At 37.5% G+C, this 20609-nt stretch overlaps 2 protein-coding genes and 1 long non-coding RNA gene across 5 annotated transcripts in view; 1 reads left to right on the forward strand and 2 right to left on the reverse strand.

Annotated features, from left to right (window-relative positions):
* Positions 1–2761, forward strand: part of LOC110494866 (A-type potassium channel modulatory protein KCNIP2) — a 28633-nt gene extending 25872 nt beyond the window's left edge. For all 3 annotated transcript variants that reach the window (XM_090195416.1, XM_036949059.2, XM_036949057.2), the window contains one exon: positions 888–2761. In XM_090195416.1, the coding sequence (XP_090051542.1) occupies positions 888–935 (48 nt within the window). In that variant the 3' untranslated portion in view covers positions 936–2761. The remainder of the gene's footprint in view (positions 1–887) is intronic.
* A 6420-nt stretch (positions 2762–9181) lies between these two features.
* On the reverse strand, positions 9182–18979 carry LOC110494998 (uncharacterized). The gene is made up of 15 exons (XM_090195504.1): positions 18854–18979; positions 18226–18570; positions 17665–17883; positions 17155–17475; positions 14085–14315; positions 13645–13869; positions 13173–13517; positions 12852–13061; positions 12431–12700; positions 11925–12188; positions 11554–11817; positions 11262–11349; positions 11090–11144; positions 10593–10828; positions 9182–9520 (listed from the first exon to the last, which is right to left on the reverse strand). The coding sequence occupies exons 1-15, from the start codon at positions 18906–18908 to the stop codon at positions 9424–9426; spliced, it is 3225 nt and encodes a 1074-aa protein (XP_090051630.1). The 5' UTR covers positions 18909–18979; the 3' UTR covers positions 9182–9423.
* Positions 18980–19253: 274 nt separating this feature from the next.
* Positions 19254–19713, reverse strand: LOC149978721 (uncharacterized). Its single transcript, XR_016485721.1, has 2 exons — positions 19643–19713; positions 19254–19409 (listed from the first exon to the last, which is right to left on the reverse strand). It is a non-coding gene; the product is annotated as an uncharacterized LOC149978721 (long non-coding RNA).
* Between the last annotated feature and the right edge of the window lie 896 nt (positions 19714–20609).

Raw genomic sequence — 20609 nt, forward strand, 5'->3', positions numbered from 1 at the left:
GTGAGTGTGTCTGTGTCTGTCTGCGTGTGTCTGGGTGAGTACCTGTTTGTGTGTGTGTGTGTGTCTGTCTGTCTGTCTGTCTGTCGTGTGAGTGTGTCTGTGTGTGTGTCTTTCTGTCTGTGTGAGTGTGTCTGTGTCTGTCTGCGTGTGTCTGTGTCTGTCTGCGTGTGTCTGTGTGAGTACCTGTTTGTTTGTGTGTGTGCATGTGTTAAATTTCAGCATGATTCTATAGGATATGATTATTTATGACGTGATTTAATCATATTTAAAACGTCACAATGTGAAGTTTATTTCCACAAATGTGTGTTTTTTCATCCACAGGTACACCTCCAATTGACTCAAATTATGTAAATTGGCCTATCAGAAGCTTCTAAAGCCATGACATCATTTTCTGGAATTTTCCAAGCTGTTTAAAGGCTCAGTCATTTAGTGTATGTAAACTTCTGACCCACTGGAATTGTGATACAGTGAATTATAAGTGAAATAATCTGTCTGTAAACAATTGTTGGAAAAATTACTTGTGTCATCCACAAAGTAGATGTCCTAACCGACTTGCCAAAACTATAGTTTGTTAACAAGAGATTTGTGGAGTGGATGAAAAACGAGTTTCAATGACTCCAACATGTGTGATAGATTAAACAAATACATGACTGTCATTGAACAACCCCATGACATGATGAGATGTGGAAAATCACACCAATCTCTTTCATAAGTTATTGAAACTTATTAGTAAAGCTAATTTACTAACTAATTTACTAATTTACTAACATTGGATCTTCAACTTTTTATTTATTTAAGAACCTGTTACTGCTTCTGTACTGTTTAAACCTTCTCTCCAACTGCTTCTTACCCGTTGTGCTTTTTGTCCCTTCCTGCCTCCTGTCCAGGATGAGAACATCATGCAGTCCATGCATCTGTTTGACAACGTCATTTAGTGATACTTCCTGTGGGTGTGGCCTAAAGGACAGGGTGCCCATATTTAGCCTCACAGCCTCCACCCCTAGCTCCCCTCTATCCCCAAACACAGACTCATTAGGGATGTCAGGTGGGTAAACAGTACCCCTCCATGGATCTCCACTCTCCTCCTACCTGGGAAGGTCAGACAACAGTTAGGTGGGCAATAGGTACACCTCCATGGGTCTCCACTCTCTCATCCACCTCTAGCCCATCTCTGCCCCCCAAAAGAGACTCCCCTACCTGGGAAGGTCAGACAACAGTTAGGGGCTCAAAGCCACGCCATGTTGGAGACCATATCACTCATTCTATATGACATCACATTCTCACTATGCAATAATGTTATTGATTCTCTGATTACTAGTTTGACAAAATGGTGGACTGTTATTCTTCTAAGGACAAAAGGCTTTAAATGAAACAATAATCTCACTGCTTGGTCTGAACTTGTTAACTGTGAGATGTATTATTATCAATCATTGACATTCTTCCATTTCTCAATGTTCTGGAAGGGAATCCCCTGGCTGACGGAATTACCCACAACCCTCCAATCATCCATATTGTGTCCTATTTACCTCAACAGAAATATGGTCCGGGTCTGTTTAGGTTTTTTTGTGCGTGACTTCTGGTTAAGCGCTTCCGGCCAATAGTTGGGAGCTAGCTAGCTAACTAACTCAGTATCGCTTCTCACAACTTTCCAAACTTGGATTCACATAAATGGTAATTTTATGTTCTGTAAGGGGTTGCCACGGCAACTGTCAGAAACAGAAACTGTTCATGGAGCAGGAGTGTTTTGACCACCAAACTTTTTTGAGGAGCGAGTGCAGTTGTGAGGCTCCTTTTGATTTGCACCCACCTCCTAAAGACGAGGAGTCTCTTTGGCTTTGGCTCAAAGCATTGAAAAGATGCTGTGAAGAAGTCAATGGAACTCAATCAAAACAATCGAATTGCCATGGAAACGTGTGGGGGAAAGATGCCATGGGGGAAAGATCCCAAATCTCCTCATTGCCCCCCAGCAAAATGAACCTCCATTTAGGCGTGTTATTATTTACAGTATAGAGTACGTGTACTATGTTGTGGTAAAAATCAGAAATGTAATGCTTGTATGGATGTCAACCACAGGAGGTTGGTGGCACCTTAATTGGGGAGGACGGGCTCATAGTAATGGCTGAAGCGAAATCGTTGGAATGGTATCAAATGCATCAAACACATGCGACTGATGCCATTCCATTCGCTCCGTTCCAGCCTTTATCATGAGTCGTCCTCCCCTCAGCAGCCTCCTGTGATGTCAACCCCAATGTTCAGGTCATTGTCACCAACCACCGACATTGATTTCTGTATGCTAGCTATGCTACCAGCTTTTATGAAGGTGAGTTAGCCTTTATCAGTCACTCCTTCTAAACCTGAAAAGGTACAACTCCTAAATGTTGCAGCAAAAACAGCCAAATAAATTCTAATCAGACTTTAGTAACCACATTGTGGGCCTGTTTAGAATGCATCAATCATGACGGATTGATGAATATACACTTTGTTACATCAAATATGTTGAATGTGCACCAATCCGGCGTCCCTCTTATGTCCCCCACGGTCTGCGTTCCATTGACCTCCTTTACAGCATCTGTAGTGTCTGCATGATGTGTGTTTTAAAAAGGACAATAAGTAATATTTAATGTGGTTGTGTGTGTACTGTATGTGCTGGAGATGACTCCTTCTGAAAGTGTCTGTGTATATTTTTGTACAGACATGATGTTGATGATGTCTGTACAAACCCAAATATAAGTGAATAAACCACTGTTGCTATGCAAACAAATGTAAATGTTTTATTTGTAGTGTTGGAATCGGCTAAACTTCCAACATTGAGATATGAAATAAATGCTAGAGAAGAAGCCTTGGACAGGAAGAGTGAAAGAGACTCTGGGTTGTGTGGTAGAAGTTAAGGGTTCTCTGTGGGAAGACAGATGGCTGTGGAATGTGTTGGGTGGAAGGGAGAAGAGCAACGGTTGAGATAGGGGAGACAGACGGCTGTGGAATGTGTTGGGTGGAAGGGAGAAGAGCAACGGTTGAGATAGGGGAGACAGGTGGCTGTGGAATGTGTTGGGTGGAAGGGAGAAGAGCAACGGTTGAGATAGGGGAGACAGACGGCTGTGGAATGTGTTGGGTGGAAGGGAGAAGAGCAACGGTTGAGATAGGGAAGACAGACGGCTGTGGAATGTGTTGGGTGGAAGGGAGAAGAGCAACGGTTGAGATAGGGAAGACAGACGGCTGTGGAATGTGTTGGGTGGAAGGGAGAAGAGCAACGGTTGAGATAGGGGAGACAGGTGGCTGTGGAATGTGTTGGGTGGAAGGGAGAAGAGCAACGGTTGAGATAGGGGAGACAGGTGGCTGTGGAATGTGTTGGGTGGAAGGGAGAAGAGCAACGGTTGAGATAGGGGAGACAGATGGCTGTGGAATGTGTTGGGTGGAAGGGAGAAGAGCAACGGTTGAGATAGGGGAGATAGATGGCTGTGGAATATGTTGGGTGGAAGGGAGAAGAGCAACGGTTGAGATAGGGGAGACAGATGGACGTATGTGGACTAGGGCAAGGAGTGGTTGAGATCTGTGGACTAGGGGAAGGAGGGGTTGTGATAGGGGAGACAGATGGACGTCTGTGGACTAGGGGAAGGAGGGGTTGAGATAGGGGAGACAGACGGACATCTGTGGACTAGGGGAAGGAGGGGTTGAGATAGGGGAGACAGACGGACATCTGTGGACTAGAGGAAGGAGGGGTTGTGATAGGGGAGACAGACGGACGTCTGGACTAGGGGAAGGAGGGGTTGAGATAGGGGAGACAGACGGACATCTGTGGACTAGGGGAAGGAGGGGTTGAGATAGGGGAGACAGACGGACATCTGTGGACTAGGGGAAGGAGGGGTTGAGGTCAGGAGGTGAGGTCAGTTCCCCTTAATAAGGGAGTAATCAGGGTTTAGTATCTGGTTACCTTCTTCCTTTAGAACCATAAGATGTAAGGATTGGAGAGAAGGAGGAGTGTCTTAAGTGGGATGTATATAACTGTGATGGTGAGAAATGTTTTGCTGTCTGAATACAGCTGTACAGAACCTTTGGGAAGAATTAAAAATGGTTAAAGCTTCTCTAGTGTCCGTGAGTCATTTACTCTGAAAAATAAGAACCTAACAGTAGTTACTGTATGTACAGTACAAGAGCTGTGATTTTAAAAGCTACTTTGAAGATACTGTTATAACAAGGTGAAAACAATGACAATGAAGTTGAATCTGAACAGTTTATTAAACACAATCCACACTTAACAGTTTCCAGTATTTTGTATATTTATAAAAGCGATAAGAGACGTGGCATCAGGACACAGGCAAAATATTACCATAAATTTGTCATAAAACCAATAAATGTATATGAACAAACCAAGTAAACATATATTATGTATCATCTAACAGTATTGTATAATGTAATAGAATAGTACAGGACTGTATACTGTAATAGAATAGTACAGGACTGTATACTGTAATAGAATAGTACAGGACTGTATACTGTAATAGAATAGTACAGTACTGTATACTGTAATAGAATAGTACAATACTGTAATAGAATAGTACAGTACTGTATAATGTAATAGAATAGTACAATACTGTAATAGAATAGTACTGTATACTGTAATAGTACAGTACTGTATACTGTAATAGAATAGTACAGTACTGTATAATATAATAGAATAGTACAGTACTGTATACTGTAATAGAATAGTACTGTATACTGTAATAAAATAGTACTGTATACTGTAATAGTACAGTACTGTATACTGTAATAGAATAGTACAGTACTGTATAATATAATAGAATAGTACAGTACTGTATACTGTAATAGAATAGTACAGTACTGTATAATGTAATAAAATAGCACAGTACTGTATAATGTAATAGAATAGTACAGTACTGTATAATGTAATAGAATAGTACAGTACTGTATAATGTAATAGAATAGTACAGTACTGTATACTGTAATAGAATAGTACAGGACTGTATAATGTAATAGAATAGTACAGTACTGTATAATGTAACAGAATAGTACAATACTGTATAATGTAATAAAATAGCACAGTACTGTATACTGTAATAGAATAGTACAGGACTGTATAATGCAATAGAATAGTACAGTACTGTATAATGTAACAGAATAGTACAGTACTGTATAATGTAAGAGAATAGTTCAGTACTGTATACTGTAATAGAATAGTACTGTATACTTTAATAAAATAGTAATGTATACTGTAATAGAATAGTACTGTATACTGTAATAGTACAGTACTGTATACTGTAATAGAATAGTACAATACTGTATAATGTAATAGAATAGTACAGTACTGTATACTGTAATAGAATAGTACAGTACTGTATAATGTAATAGAATAGTACAGTACTGTATAATGTAATAGAATAGTACAGTACTGTATAATGTAATAGAATAGTACAGTACTGTATAATGCAACAGAACAGCACAGTACTGTATAATGTAATAGAATAGTACAATACTGTATAATATAATAGAATAGTACAATACTGTAATAGAATAGTACAGGACTGTATACTGTAATAGAATAGTACAGTACTGTATAATGTAATAGAATAGTACAGTACTGTATAATGTAATAGAATAGTACAATACTGTATACTGTAATAGAATAGTACAGGACTGTATAATGTAATAGAATAGTACAGTACTGTATACTGTAATAGAATAGTACAGTACTATATAATGTAATAGAATAGTACAGGACTGTATAATGTAATAGAATAGTACAGTACTGTATACTGTAATAGAATAGTACAGTACTGTATAATGTAATAGAATAGTACAGGACTGTATAATGTAACAGAATAGTACAGTACTGTATAATGTAATAGAATAGTACAGTACTGTATAATATAATAGAATAGTACAATACTGTAATAGAATAGTACAGTACTGTATACTGTAATAGAATAGTACAGTACTGTATACTGTAATAGAATAGTACAGTACTGTATAATGTAATAGAATAGTACAGTACTGTATAATATAATAGAATAGTACAATACTGTAATAGAATAGTACAGGACTGTATAATGTAATAGAATAGTACAGTACTGTATAATGTAATAGAATAGTACAATACTGTATAATGTAATAGAATAGTACAGTACTGTATAATGTAATAGAATAGTACAATACTGTAATAGAATAGTACAGGACTGTATAATGTAATAGAATAGTACAGGACTGTAATAGAATAGTACAGTACTGTATAATGTAATAGAATAGTACAATACTGTAATAGAATAGTACAGGACTGTATAATGTAATAGAATAGTACAGGACTGTATACTGTAATAGAATAGTACAGTACTGTATAATGTAATAGAATAGTACAATACTGTATAATGTAATAGAATAGTACAGTACTGTAATAGAATAGTACAGGACTGTATAATGTAATAGAATAGTACAATACTGTAATAGAATAGTACAGGACTGTATAATGTAATAGAATAGTACAGGACTGTATAATGTAATAGAATAGTACAATACTGTATAATGTAATAGAATAGTACAGTACTGTAATAGAATAGTACAGGACTGTATAATGTAATAGAATAGTACAATACTGTAATAGAATAGTACAGGACTGTATAATGTAATAGAATAGTACAGGACTGTATAATGTAATAGAATAGTACAGTACTGTATAATGTAATAGAATAGTACAATACTGTAATAGAATAGTACAGGACTGTATAATGTAATAGAATAGTACAGGACTGTATAATGTAATAGAATAGTACAGGACTGTATAATGTAACAGAACAGCACAGTACTGTATAATGTAATAGAATAGTACAGTACTATATAATGTAATAGAATAGTACAGTACTGTATAATGTAATAGAATAGTACAGTACTGTATAATATAATAGAATAGTACAATACTGTAATAGAATAGTACAGGACTGTATAATGTAATAGAATAGTTCAGTACTGTATAATGTAATAGAATAGTACAGTACTGTATAATGTAATAGAATAGTACAGTACTGTATAATGTAATAGAATAGTACAGTACTGTATAATGTAATAGAATAGTACAGGACTGTATAATGTAATAGAATAGTACAGGACTGTATAATGTAACAGAATAGTACAATACTGTAATAGAATAGTACAATACTGTATAATATAATAGAATAGTACAGGACTGTATAATGTAATAGAATAGTACAGGACTGTATACTGTAATAGAATAGTACAGTACTGTATAATGTAATAGAATAGTTCAGTACTGTATACTGTAATAGAATAGTACAGGACTGTATAATGTAATAGAATAGTACAGGACTGTATACTGTAATAGAATAGTACAGGACTGTATAATGTAAGAGAATAGTACAGGACTGTATAATGTAATAGAATAGTACAGTACTGTATACTGTAATAGAATAGTACAGGACTGTATAATGTAAGAGAATAGTACAGGACTGTATACTGTAATAGAATAGTACAGGACTGTATAATGTAAGAGAATAGTACAGGACTGTATAATGTAATAGAATAGTACAGGACTGTATACTGTAATAGAACAGCACAGTACTGTATAATATAATGGAATAGAAACAAATTAGAATAAAAATATTGAATGTTCATATATAATCTCATAAATTTGATTATAAGTGTATATATTTTTTTATGAAAAATGTAAATAAGAATAATTTATATATATATACACACACACACTACTGGTCAAAAGTTTGGGGTCACTTAGAAATGTCTTTGTTTTTTAAAGAAAAACACATTTTTTGTCCATTAAAATAACATCAAATCGATCCGTAATACAGTGTAGACATGGTTAATGTTGTAAATGACTATTGTAGCTGGAAACGGCTGATTTTTAATGGAATATCTACAGAGGTGTACAGAGGCCCATTATCAGCAACCATCACTTCTGTGTTCCAATGGCACACTGTGTTAGCTAATCCAAGTTTATAATTTTAAAAGGCTAATTGAGCATTAGAAAACCCTTTTGCAATTATATTAGCACAGCTGAAAACTGATTAAAGAAGCAATAAAACTGGCCTTAGACTCGTTGAGTATCTGGAGTATAAGCATTTGTGGGTTCGATTACAGGCTCAAAATGGCAAGAAACAAATAACTTTCTTCTGAAACTCATCATTCTATTCTTGTTCTGAGAAATTAAGGCTATACCATGCGAGAAATTGCCAAGAAACTGAAGATCTCGTACAACGTACTACTCCCTTCACAGAACAGCGCAAACTGGCTCTAACCAGAATAGAAAGAGGAGTGGGAGGCCCTGGTGCACAACTGAGCAAGAGGACAAGTACAGCATTGTTTATAAGACTGACCATAGATCAGCACTCCAACTAAGTGTGAATACAGTAGTCCTGTGTCTCAGGTGGTAGAGCATGGTGCATGGTTTCCATTCCCAGTGGGGCCACCGGCATGTAGAATGTATTCACACATAATTATACGTCTCTTTGGATAAAAGCATTTTCTAAATGGCAAATCTTATGATACATTATTATAACACTTAGTTGGACTATACAGGTCCAGCTATACATGGTTTCTGTCAAACTTGTGTTCAGGTTTTCTTGGTTCTGGGTTTGTTGTGTTCAGGTCTAGGTTCTGGGTATATTGTGTTCAGGTCTTCTTGGTTCTGGGTTTGTTGTGTTCAGGTCTTCTTGGTTCTGGGTATGTTGTGTTCAGGTCTTGGTTCTGGGTTTGTCGTGTTCAGGTCTTGGTTCTGGGTATGTTGTGTTCAGGTCTTCTTGGTTCTGGGTTTGTTGTGTTCAGGTCTTCTTGGTTCTGGGTTTGTTGTGTTCAGGTCTTCTTGGTTCTGGGTTTGTTGTGTTCGGGTCTTCTCGGTTCTGGGTTTGTTGTGTTCAGGTCTTCTCGGTTCTGGGTTTGTAATGTTCAGGTCTTCTTGGTTCTGGGTTTGTTGTGTTCAGGTCTTCTTGGTTCTGGGTTTGTTGTGTTCAGGTCTTCTTGGTTCTGGGTTTGTTGTGTTCGGGTCTTCTTGGTTCTGGGTTTGTTGTGTTCGGGTCTTCTCGGTTCTGGGTTTGTTGTGTTCAGGTCTTCTCGGTTCTGGGTTTGTAATGTTCAGGTCTTCTTGGTTCAGGTTTGTTGTGTTCAGGTCTTGGTTCTGGGTATGTTGTGTTCAGGTCTTCTTGGTTCAGGTTTGTTGTGTTCAGGTCTTCTTGGTTCTGGGTTTGTTGTGTTCAGGTCTTCTCGGTTCTGGGTTTGTAATGTTCAGGTCTTCTTGGTTCAGGTTTGTTGTGTTCAGGTCTTCTTGGTTCTGGGTTTGTTGTGTTCAGGTCTTCTCGGTTCTGGGTTTGTAATGTTCAGGTCTTCTTGGTTCAGGTTTGTTGTGTTCAGGTCTTCTTGGTTCTGGGTTTGTTGTGTTCAGGTCTTCCTGGTTCAGGGTTTGTTGTGTTTGGGTCTTCTTGGTTCAGGTTTGTTGACTGTACTGTAGAGAACAGAGGAGTCCTCCTCAGCTGCTTGTGCTGCTGTGGGTCTGAGGAGAGAGAAACAGAAATGAAACAGAATCTGCATCCCCCAAAAAGCCATTCTTATACTCTTTATAGTGCATTACTTTGACCAAGGCCTCTAAGGTTCTGGTGAAATGTAGTGCACTAAATAAGGAATAGGGTTCCATTTGGAACACAGAATAGTTCCTCAAAACCACCACTCTCTCATTATAGACATGGGAATTGTCTTGAGATTTCCATTGTTAGGTTTGTAATGAAATGACATCACTAGTGGCCACTGAGGGTCAACTCTTTTGCTTATTGATGACATCATGGTCTTCTCGTTCCAATAAGTAGCAACATATGAATGAGCTGTAATCAAGAATATAGCTTGTTTACAACCAAATCTAAAAAAATTATATGTAAATAGTATGATATAGAAGGGGCAGATTCTTTTTGCGATTTCACTCGTTTTTGAGAAACTATCCCCAACCATCAATTCACTTCGTTGTTCAGTCAGTGGGCTCCAAAAACACCCCAAAACATCATTTTAGAAACTAAGAAGCTCTAAGAAGTCTGTAGTTATGCATGTCTTTAGATGTTGTACACATGAAATGGTGTCATTCTGAACTCCGTAACGTCATGTTCCATGTTGTTGAGACTTGTACGATGCTTCTCGTCCGTTCTAGCAGCCTGATACTCTGAGAATAGAACAGTTGGACGGAGAAACAGCAGGAGTCACACAAAACGGAATATAACGTTGTGGATAAAGTTCAGAATGACACAATGTCATGTGTACAACTGTTACGTCTAAAGACCTGCATCACTATACTGAGATATTTCTGTTTCTAAAAGGACGTCTTAGGGGGTTTTTGGAGAATTTGTTCATGTTTTTTTCAGAGCCCCTGTACTGCACAACGAGGATGAGGAAGTGAATTGGTGGTTTCCCTAAAACAAGTGAAATTGCAAAAAAAAGGTGTCTGGACCCTTCTGGAACATGGCATTTAGATAAAAAAAATATAAATTTGGTTGTAAAAAAGCCAACTTCTCCTTTAATGTGGTGTATTCACAATGCTCTAGAAATGTCTCTATGTTATTTTAATGGCAGACTATAATCACCGGTTGGCATTACTGGGGCAGTTGAATTTCACAGCATCGTACTGGACATCCTCTTCCTGTTTCTGGGGTTTACACAGCTGGACGGTGGAGTACAGAGGCACTTCCTGGTTTTTGGAGCCAGAGAAGTGGACGCTGGCGTAGTGGACATCGTCCTGGTCGACGGTGGATGCTGTCTGTGCTGCAGTAGGGGCTGTGGACATGCTTGAGACGTTTTCATACACTGGACTAGAGTCTCTCTGATGGGAAGAGGACAGACAACATAATGAGTAGAAATGTTCCACCAAGCAATACACATAATCTGATTCCAACAGACTCACCTGTACATTCTCTGTTTCCAACAGACTCACCTGTACATTCTCTGTTTCCAACAGACTCACCTGTACATTCTCTGTTTCCAACAGACTCACCTGTACATTCTCTGTTTCCAACAGACTCACCTGTACATTCTCTGTTTCCAACAGACTCACCTGTACATTCTCTGATTCCAACAGACTCACCTGTACATTCTCTGATATGTCTCTTGTGTCAGAGGTGGATATGGAGGCCTTCTTCCTGGTTTACACATTAATGGATTAATTAATTATTGAATGAATGAATGAATGAATCAATGAACAAATGAAGTTAATAAAAAGGTGTTAGAGTGAAATAATCTTTAAAATAATCACTCACCTGAACCACATGAAGCCAGAGAGACAGAGGATGAGAACCAGAACAACAACTATGATTCCTACAGCTGCAGTCAGAACTGTTTGTTTCCCTATAATAAAATATGGATGATATGAGCCCTGGCATATAATAAACTGAACATAAACATAGTCCAGGACAATAATACAATATTTGTTAACTGATCTAATCTCAACGTATATATAATTATAAAACAAAGTATGATAAGCCAAAGTACAATTATTAATATTAGTTTGAAACATCATTTTGTGTTGAAATATATAAGATGAAACTTCACCTGGTAAAATGATCATCAGAGTTGTAGAGTTCCTAGATCCTCTTCTATTCCAGGCCTCACAGTGGTAATGTCCACTGTCCTTAGACTTGAAGTTACTGATGTTGTACATCTGTCCACATCCATTTAGAAAAGTCTCATTTTGAAAGTACCAGGTGTATTTGTCCACAGGTGGGTTGGCATCACTGCTGCAGGTCAGAGTCACTGAACTGCCCTCCACTATTTCACCAGAGGGACTGACTGACACTGAGGTGTTCTTTGGGCCGTCTGGTGGACAATATGTAACAACAGTGTTTTAAATAGTGTTTTACTTGTGATTGAAATATGAATTTAAATGTGATCCTCTGATTAAAGATGAGGTTAGGTGAACTTACACTGAACGTCCACAGACACAGAAGAAGAGTTGAGACGTCCATATTTATTCTCAGCCTCACAGTAGTATTCTCCACTATCCTCAGAGATGATGTTAGTGATGCTGTAACTCTGTCCTGATGCTTTTGGTGAGGTTACGTTCTTCTTGTACCAGGTGTATTTGTCCACAGGTGGGTTGGCATCACTGCTGCAGGTCAGAGTCACTGAACTGCCCTCCACTATTTCACCAGAGGGACTGACTGACACTGAGGTGCTCTTTGGTTTATCTGATGTAAAGGAGAATTTGTCAGAGGGATATGACTAGTATATTTACCACAGTAGTATATTTACAAATTAAATGTCATGTCAAAAATAAATGATCTGTTTAGTTAGAGAACTATCTAAAACTCTAACTTACACAAAACTTTAACAAATACTCATTTGGAGATGTTATGCTTTTGGACTAATGCATTTAGCTATAATTGTTTTGCTACCTTCTCATTCAAACACTGAGCTGTACTTTACTCACACTTCACATCCATGTTGATGGTCCTAGACCTGTCTGTCCCCATCTCATTCTGGGACACACAGTAGTACTCTCCAGTGTCAGATGACTGGATTTGATTGAAGACATGCTGTGGTCCTGTCATACTCTGATAGTCACCTCCATTCTTCTTGTACCACCAGGTGTAACTCTGTACAGGTGGGTTGGCATCACTGCTGCAGGTCAGAGTCACTGAACTGCCCTCCACTATTTCACCAGAGGGACTGACTGACACTGAGGTGTTCTTTGGTTTATCTGATTTAAAAGACCAAACATTTTATCAAAGCAATATTAGCAATTAGTATTTTTTTAAAATTTTTGTTCTAAAATTATTGATAAAGTCTTGTTTACCTGAATTTACATGATACTTGCTAAGTAGAATACTGTACTATTGTACTGTACTCACACACTGCAGGAGAGCTGAGATGGCCTTTTACAGCACAGAAGTAGCTGTCTGCATCCTCACTGCTGATGGAGTACATGGGGGAGGAGTCCTCTTTTATAGGTTGTCTGTTCCTGTACCAGATGTAGGTGGGGTTGTCAGTCAGAGTACAGGTGGTGATACAGGTCAGTGTCTTCTGTCCCTCTGCAGCAGGAGTCACCTTCACCTGCAGACCTGAAACAATATGTATAAAACCACATACACCTCTGTGTTAACAGGATGGTTAATATATTTTCTCCTGTAATTCAATATGATTTACAGTTGTATCATACAGGGTAGTATTACCTGTGACAGACAGAGTTGTTCCTGGGAAACTATGACCCCAGTCAAAGTAGTCTGTTTTAAAAGTGAAGCGATACTCAGCTGAGTCCTCCTCTCTCAGATCTGTGATTCTCAGGATGGAGGGACCTTCATTTCTCCATGTCTCTTTGTCAGTGTACTTCACACGACCTGCATACCCTGGATCTGTGGTTAGGTCCTCTGGTGTCAACCTGTCACTTCTAAACCAGAATGATGATGTGGTGGAATAATAACCAACATAAGTACAGGATATGTCCACTGTTGACCCCTTCAAGACACAGATTCTCCTCTTGGTGTAAGTCACTCTGTTGCAGCTCTGACTCTGAACACCTGAAACACAGTGACATAACAAGAGGTCAACTGGATTATATTCTCAGTTCTTTCTAGAAATTCTAGAAGTTCTCAAGATCTCATAGTGAAACCAACACACAGTATAATGTATTAAATTCACACTCACACACTGCAGGAGAGAGGAGATCCTCATGACCTTTTACAGCACAGGAGTAACTGTCTACATAGTTACTGGAGACTGGGTCTTTGTACTGGGGGGAGGTGCTCTCATCTAGATGTTGTCCGTTCTTGTACCAGGTGTATGTGGGGTTACCAGTCAGAATACAGGTGGTGCTACAGGTCAGTGTCTTATACATTGCATACTGTTTAGGAGTCACCTTCACCTGAAAACCTAAATGAAAGGGGAGTAAAAACAGATTACATAATTTAGATTTAATGATTCATTTCCTGACTCTTCAAAACTGTATAATGTGCTATGCAGTGTTACCTGTGACAGTCTGAGTACAGAGTATGTAATGATGAATATCATTTGGTAAAGTATTACCCTTCTCATTGACCTTAAATGACTGATACTTCCTGTTGAATCCTAGTTTAATTCAGACTCACAAACTACAGGAGAGTGGAGAGCCTCGTGACCTTCAACAGCACAGGAGTAAATGTTCACAGTAGAATCCCAGACCACCAGCATATTACTAGAGGGTTGTTGGGAAGTGGGCTCATCTAGACGTTGTCCGTTCTTGTACCAGATGTAGGTGGGGTTGTCAGTCAGAGTACAGGTGGTGATACAGGTCAGTGTCTTCTGTCCCTCTGCAGCAGGAGTCACCTTCACCTGCAGGTCTGAATGAAGAGAGAATAAAACATAAAAGAACATCATCATTTCCACCTACTACTACTAGAGATAAAGTAGTTACAGTATATCATAATGTTCTGTAAGTGTAGTATTACCAGTATATCATAATGTTCTGTAAGTGTAGTATAACCAGTATATCATAATGTAAGTGTAGTATTACCAGTATATCATAATGTTCTGTAAGTGTAGTATTACCAGTATATCATCATGTTCTGTAAGTGTAGTATTACCAGTATATCATAATGTTCTGTAAGTGTAGTATAACCAGTATATCATAATGTAAGTGTAGTATTACCAGTATATCATCATGTTCTGTAAGTGTAGTATTACCAGTATTTCATAATGTTCTGTAAGTGTAGTATTACCAGTATATCATACTGATCTGTAAGTGTAGTATTACCAGAATATCATAATGTAAGTGTAGTATTACCAGTATATCATAATGTTATGTAAGTGTAGTATTTCCAGTATATCATAATGTTCTGTAAGTGTAGTATTTCCAGTATAACATAATGTTCTGTAAGTGTAGTATTACCAGTATATCATAATGTTATGTAAGTGTAGTATTACCAGTATATCATAATGTTATGTAAGTGTAGTATTACCAGTATATCATCATGTTCTGTAAGTATAGTATTACCAGTATATCATAATGTTCTGTAAGTGTAGTATTACCAGTATATCATAATGTTCTGTAAGTGTAGTATTACCAGTATATCATCATGTTCTGTAAGTGTAGTATTACCAGTATATCATAATGTTCTGTAAGTGTAGTATTACCAGTATATCATAATGTTCTGTAAGTGTAGTATTACCAGTATATCATCATGTTCTGTAAGTGTAGTATTACCAGTATATCATAATGTTCTGTAAGTGTAGTATTACCAGTATATCATCATGTTCTGTAAGTGTAGTATTACCAGTATATCATAATGTTCTGTAAGTGTAGTATAACCAGTATATCATAATGTAAGTGTAGTATTACCAGTATATCATAATGATCTATAACTACCATTCCAGTGTTTTACTTTCTATATTGTATTTACCTTGCCACCAAGGCCTTTTTTTGCCTTTACCTCCCTTCTCACCTCATTTGCTCACATTGTATATAGACTTGTTTATACTTTATTATTGACTGTATGTTTGTTTTACTCCATGTGTAACTCTGTGTTGTTGTATCTGTCGAACTGCTTTGCTTTATCTTGGCCAGGTCGCAATTGTAAATGAGAACTTGTTCTCAACTTGCCTACCTGGTTAAATAAAGGTAAAATAAAATAAATAAATAAAAAATCTGTAAGTGTAGTATTACCAGTATATCATAATGTTCTGTAAGTGTAGTATTACCAGTATATCATAATGTAAGTGTAGTATTACCAGTATATCATCATGTTCTGTAAGTATAGTATTACCAGTATATCATAATGTTCTGTAAGTGTAGTATTACCAGTATATCATAATGTTCTGTAAGTGTAGTATTACCAGTATATCATCATGTTCTGTAAGTGTAGTATTACCAGTATATCATAATGTTCTGTAAGTGTAGTATTACCAGTATATCATCATGTTCTGTAAGTGTAGTATTACCAGTATATCATAATGTTCTGTAAGTGTAGTATAACCAGTATATCATAATGTAAGTGTAGTATTACCAGTATATCATAATGATCTGTAAGTGTAGTATTACCAGAATATCATAATGTAAGTGTAGTATTACCAGTATATCACAATGTTCTGTAAGTGTAGTATTACCAGTATATCATCATGTTCTGTAAGTGTAGTATTACCAGAATATCATAATGTTATGTAAGTGTAGTATTACCAGTATATCATCATGTTCTGTAAGTGTAGTATTACCAGTATATCATCATGTTCTGTAAGTGTAGTATTACCAGAATATCATAATGTTATGTAAGTGTAGTATTACCAGTATATCATAATGTTCTGTAAGTGTAGTATTACCAGTATATATCATAATGTTCTGTAAGTGTAGTATTACCAGTATATCATAATGTTATGTAAGTGTAGTATTACCAGTATATCATAATGTTATGTAAGTGTAGTATTACCAGTATATCATCATGTTCTGTAAGTATAGTATTACCAGTATATCATAATGTTCTGCACGTGTAGTATTACCAGTATATCACAATGATCTGTAAGTGTAGTATTACCAGAATATCATAATGTAAGTGTAGTATTACCAGTATTCTATAATGTTCTGTAAGTGTAGTATTACCAGTATATCATCATGTTCTGTAAGTGTAGTATTACCAGTATATCATAATGTTCTGTAAGTGCAGTATTACCAGTATATCATAATGTTCTGTAAGTGTAGTATTACCAGTATATCATCATGTTCTGTAAGTGTAGTATTACCAGTATTCTATAATGTTCTGTAAGTGCAGTATTACCAGTATATCATAATGTTCTGTAAGTGTAGTATTACCAGTATTTCATAATGTTCTGTAAGTGTAGTATAACCAGTATATCATAATGTAAGTGTAATATTACCAGTATTCTATAATGTTCTGTAAGTGTAGTATTACCAGTATATCATCATGTTCTGTAAGTGTAGTATTACCAGTATATCATAATGTTCTGTAAGTGCAGTATTACCAGTATATCATAATGTTCTGTAAGTGTAGTATTACCAGTATATCATCATGTTCTGTAAGTGTAGTATTACCAGTATTCTATAATGTTCTGTAAGTGTAGTATTACCAGTATATCATCATGTTCTGTAAGTGTAGTATTACCAGTATTCTATAATGTTCTGTAAGTGTAGTTTTACCAGTATATCATAATGTTCTGTAAGTGCAGTATTACCTGTCACAGTCAGACTGGTTCCAGGGAAACTATGACCCCATTCAAAGTTCCTTTGTTTATAAGTGAAGTGATACTCAGCTGAGTCCTCCTCTCTCAGATCTGAGATTCTCAGGGTGATGGGACCTCTCTCCATGGCTCGTCCTAAATACTCGGGGTCTCTGGTTATGTCCTTATGGATCAACCTATCACTTCTAAACCAGAATGATGATGTGGTGGAAAAATAACTAACATAAGTACAGGATATGTCCACTGTTGACCCCTTCAATACACAGATTCTCCTCTTGGTGTAAGTCACTCTGTTGCAGCTCTGACCCTGAACACCTGAAACATAATGACAAGAGGGCATTACTTATACATTTACACAGTAGAATCATGAGCTGCAGTAATCCAGAATAGTCATGCCATCTGGTATTGTGTTGCAGTTTGGTTAGATAACTGTGAGGACTGTTTAGCAGACAGAAAGTTCTACTTGAAAAGTTATACTAAAAACTGAGTTAAATCCATACTCACACACTGCAGGAGAGAGGAGATCCTCATGGCCTTTTACAGCACAGGAGTAACTGTCTGCATCACTAAAGGAGTCTGAGTACAGGCTGGAGGTGTCCTCCTTTACTTTGTGTCCGTTCTTGTACCAGATGTAGGTGGGGTTGTCAGTCAGAGTACAGGTGGTGATACAGGTCAGTGTCACCCAATTTGGCCAAGTTTTAAAAGTTATCTTCACCTGCAGAGCTGGAGTAGATCACAGCATTAAACCCTGAATCACTTATTATCTTGTTTAATCACATGATGCAAGACATTCTCAAACTCATTTAATTCTCAAATCTGTTTCATATATACAAATCCAATTTCTAGACCTAAATGGACAGTAGATATGAATTCAACAGACTAGCAGTATAAAGCATGTTACTGTACCTGTTACAGACAGAGTGACTCCAGGGTCACCAGTATATAGAATGTTACTGTACCTGTAACAGACAGAGTGACTCCAGGGTCACCAGTATATAGAATGTTACTGTACCTGTTACAGACAGAGTGACTCCAGGATCACCAGTATATAGAATGTTACTGTACCTGTAACAGACAGAGTGACTCCAGGATCTCCATAATATTTCCCTCTGGTCTGATCTGTTATGAATCTGAACTTGTACGTAGCTGAGTCACTCTCTCTCAGGTCTGATATTCTCAGGGTACAGTCTTTCTTCTTATCCCCATGATACTCCAGACGACCTGCATACTCTGGGTCCTGACCTAGATCTTCAGGTTCTATACCAGCCTCCATTTTATTGAACCAGAAGGTTGTTGTGACTTTACCTCTGGGATATGTGTAAGAGCAGAACAGCTCCACTGTTGACCCCTTCAAGACACAGATACTCTGAGTGGTGTAAGTCACACTCCAGCCATACTGACCCAGTACCACTGAAACACAAGTCACACAACACAATGGTATAAGAATGAGAACGAGGTCTATTGGCTCACACTGACTGTAGGGTTTGTTCACATTTTGTTGCCATAGTTCCTGATTTGAGTGTGAATGGAAACCACAGATAAGCATCATTCAGTGATATGTGAAAGATTACTATTTAAAGTGAAGTGGAAACTCCTAACAGAACACACCAGAATAACATTATGATTCATATCCTTTTAGAAATGTCTGTAGATTGATAAACAGAGCAACTAAAAGATATGAATGAGACCATACCTGCTACAGACCAGAGAAAGACCACCAACACACTTCCTGCTGTTCTCAAGGCCATTGTTGCATCTCCCACCCTGCAGTCTTAGAAACATAAACAACAACTCACTCTATAGCTGGTGAATAACTACATACATACCCTCAGGGGGGCAGCAGGTAGGGCTCTAGTCAAAAGTAATGCACTCTATAGGGAATATGGTGTCATTTGGGATGCAGAATAACAACACATCATCATCACAGCCTTGAGAGGATGGTGTGTAAATCACATTCATCATAATAGTTTGGTAATATGGTGTGTCAGCGGTATCGGCAGGTAGCATAGCGGTTATGAACGTTGGGCCAGTAACTGAAACATTACTGGTTCAAATCCCGGACCTGGCAAGGTGGAAACCTCTGCCAATTTGAGCAAATCAAATCAAATTTATTTACATAGCCCTTCGTACATCAGCTGATATCTCAAAGTGCTGTACAGAACCCCAGCCTAAAACCCCAAACAGCAAGCAATGCAGGTGTAGAAGCACGGCAGTTACCACCAGCTTGAATGATAACTCCTATCCCCAAGCTGTGAGGATAAACAACATGTCACACATACCTTTTATATCATCATTATATGATAGTGTTCGTATTCACAAAGTGTCTCAGAGTAGGATCTAGGATCTAGTTTCCCATTTAGATCATAATTATATGGACCAGCAGGACCTGATCCTAGATCAACACTCCATGTCTGAGACCCTTGAGTACATGACTTACGGCTAAAAACAAAAAAACATATTTCAAGATCTCAAGAGTACTTACAGACTGAAGGGGAGAGGTCTTGTACAGTGAGTCAACTGACTGGTATTGAGTGGGAACTGCTAGTAAGTGTCAGTTCTGTGGTTGAAACATATTTAAAGTAGTCAGAACACAAGTAGCTGATGCAGAACAGTCCTTTCCTTCCTCTTTTAAGACATTAACATGCATGACAATCAGAACAGCATGTCAAAGAAGGGAGGTTACTGTATTAGAGAGGGTCCTACATTTCTATAATGGACAAAATGTCCCCCATTTCCACTTTTATATAAATACAGAACCATGTTAACAATATGTTGACTGTTCTATATGGAATGTTTATAATATCTTAGAATGTGTTGTCTTGTCCCTCTGAGTTCTACATGGAACAGGTCAAAGTTCCATTTACATTTGGTCAGTTCCATGATGTCATTCATTCTATTCTACAAACACATTCAATTTACTCTCCTCATCAGCTGTATCAAAGTGGTACTGAAGGTTCCAGTGTTCTAGACTAGAGCTCCTCCTACTGGCATCTCAACATTACTGCACCATCCTAATAATAATGTCCTCAATAATGTTGGGCTAATATCAACATTCCAAACTGACAATACATCAGATAGAATGGTGAAACACAACACTGGCTACTGGACAAAGTCACATTTCATCACACAAACACTGTATGACAACATACCACAATCATATTATTATATATTGTTGACATCATAGCCTGCTGTATTGACTGCTTCTGTCTATATACTGTATAGTCTAATGTAGCCTGTTATCATATATAGTCTAATGTAGCCTGTTATCATATATAGTCTAATGTAGCCTGTTATCCATATGTAGTCTAATGTAGCCTGTTATCCATATATAGTCTATTGTAGCCTGTTATCCATATATAGTCTAATGTAGCCTGTTATCATATATAGTCTAATGTAGCCTGTTATCATATATAGTCTAATGTAGCCTGTTATCCATATGTAGTCTAATG

This window comes from Oncorhynchus mykiss, chromosome 13 (assembly GCF_057628025.1).
Source record: "Oncorhynchus mykiss isolate SJ-2025 chromosome 13, ASM5762802v1, whole genome shotgun sequence".
In the NCBI taxonomy this organism is placed as follows: Eukaryota; Metazoa; Chordata; class Actinopteri; order Salmoniformes; family Salmonidae; genus Oncorhynchus; species Oncorhynchus mykiss.